Genomic DNA, 9396 nt, shown 5'->3' on the forward strand with positions numbered 1-9396 from the left:
TATTATAACTTTAGTCTGTTGTTCACACCACTTACATAATTTATATAATATTTACACTAATTTGACTGGTATCTCTCTAAATTTCGTCTACGAAAATGCACTTTTTGTAATTTTTTGGTCTCGTAAAGTTTTAAAGCAACTAATTATTTTATATCATGCTTATTCCCTAACAGGCTTTTCACTGCACACGCTTTATTGCCAAATTAATTTATAGTGAAAACGTAAAATAACTTTAAATACTATAAATATACATATAATAGAAATTATCTTCATTTGTATGTGTTAAGACGTTTTTTGTTGCATTAGAATGCAATTTTTTTGCAATTTGTCCACAAAATAAACTTGTAAAATAATAGATTAAATGTGCTCCTAAAAATTTTCTCAACTATTCTTCTTTAACTGTCGAAGATTTATTATCAATTCAGTACGAGCACTACATAGTATGTATTTATATAAAGTGTGTAAATTATATTATCAGAAAAATAAATCCAATTGAATAATGCCCATTTAATAAATTTCTTCATTATTTTTCACAAAACCCAAAGAAAAAATATTGTTTTTTATAACACAATTCAAGTTAAATAAATTAAAAATTTAGTGGCGTTCTAGACCACTGTCACGCTCTACACATTGTACGCACACATAAATACAAGTTATTCGGCACTAATTTGGTTTTCTCTTGCCTTATCCAATATTATACTAAAAAAAAAAAAAAATTTAAGCTACTTTTGGACCACAGTTATTTGTGTTTTAAGCTTAAAAATCTCGCGCTACATTTCTTCAAGTACGTTTCATATGTATATCGTATATTTGAATTTTCTACTTTTTACTTTTGAAGCTATCACTAAATTACTTTATATCGTTTCAAAATTTTGTGTTAGCTATTTAGACATACACAAAAAAATATTACGTTGTCAAGACGTGCTAAATAAATCTGCTATATAATTTTTTATATATAAATCGAAAATATTTACAAACGTAAGTAAGCTTCTAAACGCAACGTCCATTAAATTGGTAGAGTTCTTAGTTGCAGGGGTTTCATTTTTAGCTTAAAAAAATGCCAAAACTAGTAGGTGGATCTGCACTTTTATGCCTATATTGGTGGTTTTGTTTTTTATATTAAGTTCAAAAATATGAACAATGAACATATTAAATTATAAATTCTTATATACAATTTGTATATACATATGTGTTGATATTGTAGTAAAAGAAGAAGTATTACAGGAAAAAAAACAAATTAAATTGCTAATGCATGGTGTTGCAACACAATTCAAGTAGAAATTAATTCTAACTTTTCTCAGACCAACATGAGTTCCGCAAGTAGCTTCGAAATTTTTCAAACATATAAATATAGACGCTGTTGAAAGCGGCGAAGAAGTTTAACTACTTTGACGGTCCCTCGCTGACTTTCTCATTTGTTACAGTCGACAAATTACGATTAGGTAATGCTGACGAAGCCGTTGATATCGCAGTTTCCGTCATGGCTGGTTGTGCTATCACAGTTTGTTCTGCCGCCGCAGCTGGCGTCGCTGTTACAGCCGCTGACCTGCGTAATGCACCGCGCTGCCGTGTCGTTTGTGCGCTTCCTGTGCCGCCAGTTGTACCGCTTTGTTGACGTTTGCGCTTTTTTACAAAAACAAAAGTTGAGTTTAATAACTGTTGTTGCCCCTGCGCTGACGAAATATTTGAGCCGGCTTGACTATGTGCCAATGTGACTATCGACCCCGTCGCTGATGATCCTGGTGTGCGTGTGCTATTCAATGCATCTAACCATGGCAAGTCGAAATCATTTAGTGCACTCAATTTTGGTACGAGCTCGCCAAAGGCCTGCACAGGTAGTTCATTAGTAAAGCAAATGGTTTGTATTGCGTCCGGTTGTGGATAAAAACTCAATAACGGTTGTTGATCGGGTGGTATTTGGATTTCGTCCTTGCAGTGACGTCGCTTCAATTTTTCTATGCGTCGCTGTTCACGTATTTGCTGCACATCCCATTTTTTTCGGCGCTTCTCCGCTAATTCTAACTTTTCATGACGTTTAAGGAATGCTTCGTCGGATAAATTTTCGGTTCCCTCAATGCAATAGGATACCGTAAGTTCGTGTTCTGTCCATTTGGGTATCTCTAACATTGGTGCATCAGCGTGTAGCGCTTCAACTTCTTCCTTCATAAATTCATAGCCATCGGCCACAATCTCTTCGTCCTCCCATGCACGTGTGCAATACATCTGGTCCGTGGATATGTAAGCACAACGACGAGATTTGTTTTGCCGTAGTTGAGTTTGTAAGTGTGTACTGCTGCGTAGCGAAAGAGTTGTGATGTTCTTTGCTTTCTTTGACTGATTTTCAATTTTCGGTGAAGCTGGCGATGCAACCATAGATCGCTGAAATAAATAAGTTGCAATAAATAAAATCATAAAATTTAAGTTTGAGGGCATATACCTGATCAGAGTGTTCACCAAGGGATTCACAGCTTGCAGATTCATCAGATTGTAGATCTGGTGCATGCCACAACATTAGCGGCATTTGTTTGCCTCGACTTGGTGTTGGTGGCGTAACACATACTTGGGTTGTGGTTGTTGTCGTTGTAATGGTGGGGACCAAAGATGGTACTGCAGGCATCGAAGCATTTGTTGTAGCCGGAACTGTTGTTACAGGTGTGGTTAATTGTCGGATAGGTTTAGCACCACGCGTGACATGTATAGGCGACATTACTTGCTGTTCAAGCGGCTTAGAATGTACCGAAACCACATCGTTACTATCCTCGGTGGTATTACCGGTAGTTTCGCCGGCTTCCTCCATGTCACCATCATCTTCTTCTTCTAGATGTGTATAAGAGACAGGTTTAGCACCACGCGTGACATGTATAGGCGACATTACTTGCTGTTCAAGCGGCTTAGAATGTACCGAAACCACATCGTTACTATCCTCGGTGGTATTACCGGTAGTTTCGCCGGCTTCCTCCATGTCACCATCATCTTCTTCTTCTGCATATTCGTCATTTTCATCTTGTTCCGCTTGTGTCTTGCTAGCTGCACTGTCATCCGCCTCGGATGTAGTGTCCGAAGTACCGGTTGTGGTGGAATTCGGGCTATGATCAGGCAGACTAACACGATGCAATATAATTTTACTTATAAGTTTACCATTGCACTCGCCTATAATATTTTGTCCACCAGGAGCTGCCACTGTTGCCGTTGTTACAGGAGACATACGACTTGCCAGCATGGGTTCTGCTTTGCGTTGTATTTTTGCCAATGGTGGTGGCGAATTCGCCGTTCGTTTTATATGACGTTGTAGTTGTTTCTGTAACTCCTGGACTTGCGTTTCAAGCTGCTGATTCTTTGAACGTAATCCATCAATTTCCTCATTTTGGGCTGCAAGTTGTTTGTCCTTAACTTGAAGTTGATCACTTTGAGCTTGTATTAAGTCCAAATGGAGTATCAACATAGCACGTAGTTGTTTGTTTTCTTTTATAAGCGCCAAGTAATCTGCATTTGCTACTGATGCAGCGCCGCCACCACCCCCCGCATTGTTATTAGCTCTAATGTAGTTCTTGCTTTCCGTTGGGTGACAGTAAACATGATCCATATATTTATTGTTGGCATTTGGAGTTTTGTTACACTTATTTTCCATTTTGACTGCCACTCTACTAAATTTTATTTATTCTTTCGATACCCGCTTAAATTTTTGATGTTTTACAATTGAATTATCGCTTACTATCTTCGCCTGTTTCTTCATAACACCACGCGTTGAACGAATATTTGTTTTCACAATTTTGCCAATTTCTTTTTGTACTTGTTTCTTTTTCTCGAATCCACCATTAAGCCAAAACGAAATGCGTAATTTCGCCCACCTTTTCAACACAGTGCAAAATTTCCTATTTTATAGCTTTGCTGCTTAAATTGATTTGACAATTTAACGTTGAAATACAATTGCCCGACAAAGAATTTTATTAACTTCCGATGCAAATTTGATCCAGGTACCTTTACAACTATTTACTATGTGAATTTGACTTGGTTCTCTGCGTTTATTTTTAATTTGAAATCGGACAAGAAAATTTTACACAGTAGAGCGACGTTTATTTTTATTTTTGGCATCACGCTTTTGTCCACCACCGGCTGCGCATGCATGCTACTTAGGTTGGCAGTACTGCCTTGCTAACCACTTGGCTTGCCAATAAGAAGAAAACTTATTAGTTTCAAAACTGTTTATTTAATTTAATCAGGGAAATATGTTTTATTTTGACCCTCCATATATCGAATTTTTTGCTTATTATAGAATAGTCAATACTAAAAAAAGAAATTCAATTGTTTTCGATTTTTAAAAATACGAATCACACTATTAACAGAGTATGAAGTGGTGAGTTTTATCAATCATTAAAAGATACCACTGTTGATTGTTGTTTTTGGCGCAATTTCTAAAGTTTATATATTTAAAGCTTGTGCGAATACTTTTGTATTAAATTTAATTGTTATCAACAAATAAACATAAATATGTCCTCAGCATATGAAGATAATATAGTCGAAGATTTACTTAATGGAAATTTACATGAATTACCAAGCGATGAAGAAAATGAGCAGAATGGCATGGGTGGAGAAGATCTTTTTGGCGAAGAAGGTGAAGCCGGTGGTAACTCGGGTGACGCGCAACCGGGTATTAAAGTTGAGCCAAAAAAGCGAACAGTGCGAAATCCAAGACCAAAATTATCTCTGGACACTTTGACGGGACCGCGGGGCATACATACGTTAGAAGAATATTTCAAAGATATTAGTTTCAAAGGAAAAGGACATGAAAAACGTGACCTAGATGAAGTGATGCGCCGTATGACACATTGGGCACATCGGATGTATCCAAATTACAAATTTGACGATGTCTTAACAAACATTGAACGTATTGGCAAGAAGAAATCTCTTCAAGTACATATGTCACGTTATCGTCTGGGTATGTTAGAAAACTTGAAAAACATGGGTGACAAAGCACATGACGAAGAGGAGGATGTTGATGCAGATGCAGCAGCAGATGAACCATTTGACGAGTTCGATGCATTGTTGGGTGAACAAATTGCCATTTCTAAAATTGCACCGCGTACGCCTGCACATTACAGTAGTGGTGGTGCTGATAGCATGGACGCGACGTTTACAGGCGCTAGTAGCAGTACTTTACACACACCATCATTTAATCGCGGTAATGCAGTCATGTCTACACCATATACCAATAGCGCCCACCCAGGCCATAAATTAAATGACAGCGACCTAGCGCGTCCACTACCGCCGTCTCAACCGGCATCTCCTGCTCCCAAACTAACAGCAGAGCAAATGGCACGTATAGCAGAAAATCGTCGTATAGCATTGGAGAGGTTAAATGCGAAAAAAGAACGTTTAGCACAGCAGACGAACGCAACTGTAGATCTAACAAAGACCATACCGGAGGAGGCATAACGTTTCGAAGTAATTGTAAGTAAAAATGTTTATTATTACTACAATTTTTATGGAAACCTTGGATTTTATAAACAAGCTGTAAATTTTAATACTTCTTTCATCAAATCCTGATCATTCGAATAATACGTTCTTTCGCTTTTATATCACTTTACTGAAACAAAAAAATTCTCATGTGCCCCTTAAATAAAACATTTACATATTTATTTTCACAAGCTTCTTCATTGCTTTATTTGAGCGAAATGTCTTCTGTACTTATCTTTACTATCACGAATTCGATAAGCTCCTAGAGAATTATTCTCACTGGTATCTAAAAAAACATATGTATGAATTTTGTATTTAGCCAAAAGCTCAAGTACAAAACTTACATTCTAAATCTATAAATATATATATATATATAACATAATTTTGTTTTGTCAAGTCTATAAAACATGTGCGTATGAAAATAATAGTTCTGATAAAAAATACTAATGATTTTAAGTATAAAAATTCATGGTGAGATGAGTGTTACAATGAGAAGGGTGCAAAAAGCGTCATTATTATTACTATTACTTCAGCTATGACTTTTATAAAATACTTGGTGGTTTAGCTTAAAATTGACATTACATAGCCGAGGTGTCTGCCTGATGGCAAAAATATTAGCAGAAAACTCTCGTTTTACTAGTTTTAATCACGTCTTGATTGTTCACAATGCGCATTTGGTATATTTATGGAGATATGTGGAACTGCCGAGAAAATACTGCGCACTTTATCCACTAAACTGCTGGCTTCAAACGATTCTGTAGATTTTTCCGCGGATGTTTTGATGGGTTCTATTTTGAATTTTGTGCCAGGTAGTTCCACCTTTTCGGTTGGGCTGTCGTCTCTATTTACCGAGTCTTCGATCACTTTAAGCACACGTTGATAGAGGAATGACTGACGGAAAATCGGTTTCGACAGACTAAGATGATCATCTTTTAGCACGTAAAAGTCACCGTAGTCAAGGCGCGCTGAATCCTCAGTTACGATGCGCAATGGAAATTTGAAGGATGTCAACATTGTTGGTGCCCCTTCGGCGATAGTGACAACCTTAACATTACGGAAGCATGTATGTAAACATGCCATAAAACGATTGTGCATTGCAAGTAATTTCGGTGCTCCTTCTTCCATTTCTTTTACCTCAATGGAAGGGGAGAGTATCACTTGCATGTGTTGCTTCCATTTGGCAATAGATGAGCCACGATGAGGTGTGCCCAGAAAGAGGATGGAGGATGTGCTGTTCGCTATTTGATTAACTTTCGGATCGGGATCATCGACGGCTTTCATAAGCATTAATTTGGTGAGTATGCCACCCATGGAATGACCAATCCAAACGACTGGTCGATCATTGCCAACATCTGATTTGGAGAGGCGTTCCAATAATGATGTGGCGCGTACATCTATTTGTCCTTGGCCTTTTTCGCACGGGCAATACTTTGTGAAATTAGCTGACCACTCTGTAACCGCAGAAGTGTAGTCTATACCAATGATTCTGAAACAAAAAAAAAAAAAAAAAACAACATATTAGCTATTATAACAAAAAAAATTATCATGTCCAGATACCTTGTATTTGGATAATCATCTGGCAGCCACTCCATTGGCCAACAGTTGGTGTAATCTTCACAGTTATCTTGATTTTGCCATTCATTGCCAGGCACACTAAATTCACCACAACAACCTTCGCCCGCCTTCAGTGGTACATCTGGATGTACTACCTCCCAATCGGACTCAAGCTCGGCGCTGCTCTGCAGTGCTTCCACAAGTTCCATAGTCGCCGCGTCGCTAATTTCCAAAGTTTTGTTTTTCTCCTTTTTAGCTGCTTTCAGTATTGGATCTGTATCAAAAAACATTCATATTACATATTGCATATTGACAAATTTCAATAGAAATCACAAACCTGTTGCTTGCTCCTTTAAGCTATTATTTGCACTAACGTTGCTAACATTACTGGCGTTAATTCCATTTCCATTTTTGAACAGCTTACCATTGCCACGTCTTTGTTCGCCAACCAAGAACACATCATCCGTTTCGCTTGTGTAAAATGCATTCTTGCCATATAAACCCAATTCGGTGGGATTTCGGTCCTTTTGGCGCCATGTAATGAAAACACCGCCCAACAGTCCGTGTATGAAAACGATATCAGCTTTCGGCTTGGCGCGCGTGCGCAAACGTGGATGCAATGGATAGACATTGGGTGGATATTCCACATGATTGGGATCATCATGATCCAGATTAGCCATCGTTTTGGCCGATATCACTTGCAAACGTAAATCGGGACATTTCATCCATTCTGCCAATCCGCCAATCCAACCGGACGCGAAGAAATGCTTCACACTATCTTCAACAAGCGACATATTCGCCAAAACTTTACAGAGTGTCGAGAGGGTTTCATTATCATCGGCAAAAATTTTGCGTAATTCCATAAGATGTGTCAGACCACCATCGTTGATGATTTGCTTCGCAACCGCCTCATCCTTTGTTATATGATGTAGGAATGCGATAATTTCTTTGAGCATGTCCGTATCCTGTACAGATAAGGCGTTAGCTTGATCCTGTGTAAAGAATTCATCGATGCCTTCGTGTGGATACTGTTGTGGAAAGTATTTGTTGAAAAAGTTATCAACGCAAGAATTGGGACGTAAACGCGCTAGCATATCATGAAAGTCGGCAAGCACGAGTTTGGGATTCTTAATGCAGCCGCGCATATGAACCGGCACGAACCAACGTGAATCGGCGCCAGAACGTGCCAAAGAGACGGCGGTGCGTGCATCGCAAATTTGTGCCAAATGTCGAAAGTCCCAGTCCTTTAAGTGATCGATACAGGCCAATTGTCGGACGGCCTTGAGACGTTCATGTTGTGAACCTGTTTGTGCGATATTCAGCAAACGCCAGGCTACTGAATGTTTAACGGCTTTCCACCACTTGCCAATAGGATTAATAATGATGCTGATCCATTTCTAAAATTAATAATTAAATATATATATTTATCAAGTAACATTCTGATGGCATTTACATGTTATTATTGTATTAAATACTTGTATATGAGAAAATTTAAATAGTTTTCAAATATATATTCTATAGTCAACAACAACATTCTTCCACTTTTTAATATGTATGTATATACCTTTTCATCCTCTTCCTTTTGTTTCAATTTTCGCATTGACTCCTTATAAATATGGTATTTAATATATATGTAATCTGGACGCTTTTTGTCAGTATCTGATGGTGCGGTATCCACCCATTTGGATAAATATTTTCGAATCCTCTGTTTTTCAAACAAAATTAAGCCACAACTGAAAATAACAACACATAAAATAGAGACATTTTCTTTCACATGGAGTTTTTAAACTATATTTTATTAATCTAACGGCTTCAATAAAAATAATAAAACAATTATATCTCACTAGTATTAATAATAAATAATTCGTAACTGATAACACAATAATTTGTCCATATATTTCTATGAATAACACTTGCTATCTGTATAAATCATATTTAATGTATGTATCATATAATTGTTAGCGCTTTTATTATAATCATTTGTATTATGTTTTATTATTTCCTATGTGTCTTTCTAGATTGCGCCACACGTGAGAATTTGTTAAATCTATAAAATTAGTCAACACATTTAACCTCCTGAGATTCAAACTACTTATGCAGCCACTTAACACTACTAAATGTGCTTATCATTTTTTATACGTAAGTTGTTTTGTATTTTTAAATTTTGGCAAATTTCCCAATTGCTATAGTTGTTATTATTTTGGGTTGGGTTTAGTATCGCGCCGGTTAATTTTGGCTCACCGTACCTAAATGAGAAAACMAAATGAAAAATTTTAAACACGCATGTATGCTTAAATTATCGAACTTTGTTTTAAATAATATTTTATAAAAATCGGTTCACAAATTTTTCCACAAATTCACTTTAAAAAATGCTATTTTTTGCAAAAT

The 9396-nt window shown here is 37.0% G+C and overlaps 3 protein-coding genes across 6 annotated transcripts in view; 1 reads left to right on the forward strand and 2 right to left on the reverse strand.

Moving 5' to 3' along the window:
• Positions 1-525: 525 nt before the first annotated feature.
• On the reverse strand, positions 526-4102 carry LOC108965595 (protein male-specific lethal-1). Of its 2 annotated transcripts, none has more exons than XM_018928121.1 (3): positions 2968-4102; positions 2438-2802; positions 526-2379 (listed from the first exon to the last, which is right to left on the reverse strand). In XM_018928121.1, the coding sequence occupies exons 1-3, from the start codon at positions 3626-3628 to the stop codon at positions 1384-1386; spliced, it is 2022 nt and encodes a 673-aa protein (XP_018783666.1). In that variant the 5' UTR covers positions 3629-4102; the 3' UTR covers positions 526-1383. The 2 variants fall into 2 exon arrangements, with proteins under 2 accessions (XP_018783666.1, XP_018783667.1); XM_018928122.1 differs by having other exon boundaries at positions 2438-2682; positions 2848-4102.
• A 198-nt stretch (positions 4103-4300) lies between these two features.
• Positions 4301-9396, forward strand: part of LOC108965597 (protein TIPIN homolog) — a 13814-nt gene continuing 8718 nt past the window's right edge. For both annotated transcript variants that reach the window (XM_018928125.1, XM_018928126.1), the window contains exons 1-2: positions 4301-5448; positions 9027-9147. In XM_018928125.1, the coding sequence (XP_018783670.1) occupies positions 4489-5433 (945 nt within the window). In that variant the 5' untranslated portion in view covers positions 4301-4488 and the 3' untranslated portion in view covers positions 5434-5448; positions 9027-9147. The remainder of the gene's footprint in view (positions 5449-9026; positions 9148-9396) is intronic.
• Positions 5633-9396, reverse strand: part of LOC108965593 (protein SERAC1) — a 6969-nt gene continuing 3205 nt past the window's right edge. For both annotated transcript variants that reach the window (XM_018928120.1, XM_018928119.1), the window contains exons 2-5: positions 8573-8741; positions 7346-8405; positions 7012-7282; positions 5633-6940 (exon numbers count right to left, since the gene is read on the reverse strand). In XM_018928120.1, coding sequence (XP_018783665.1) covers positions 6097-6940; positions 7012-7282; positions 7346-8405; positions 8573-8741 — 2344 coding nt within the window. In that variant the 3' untranslated portion in view covers positions 5633-6096. The remainder of the gene's footprint in view (positions 6941-7011; positions 7283-7345; positions 8406-8572; positions 8742-9396) is intronic.

Source organism: Bactrocera latifrons, unplaced genomic scaffold, assembly GCF_001853355.1.
Source record: "Bactrocera latifrons isolate USDA-ARS-PBARC rearing strain unplaced genomic scaffold, ASM185335v1 scaffold_142, whole genome shotgun sequence".
NCBI classification, from domain to species: domain Eukaryota; kingdom Metazoa; phylum Arthropoda; class Insecta; order Diptera; family Tephritidae; genus Bactrocera; species Bactrocera latifrons.

Excerpts from the sequence above, each read along its gene's own strand:
- LOC108965595 (XM_018928121.1), bottom strand. The coding sequence starts at position 3,628 with ATGGAAAATAAGTGTAACAAAACTCCAAATGCCAACAATAAATATATG. Across the intron at positions 2,803-2,967 it reads TGCAGAAGAAGAAGATGATG|GTGACATGGAGGAAGCCGGC; the intron begins GTGACATGGAGG and ends AAGAAGATGATG. Across the intron at positions 2,380-2,437 it reads TTGGTGAACACTCTGATCAG|CGATCTATGGTTGCATCGCC; the intron begins GTATATGCCCTC and ends TATTTATTTCAG.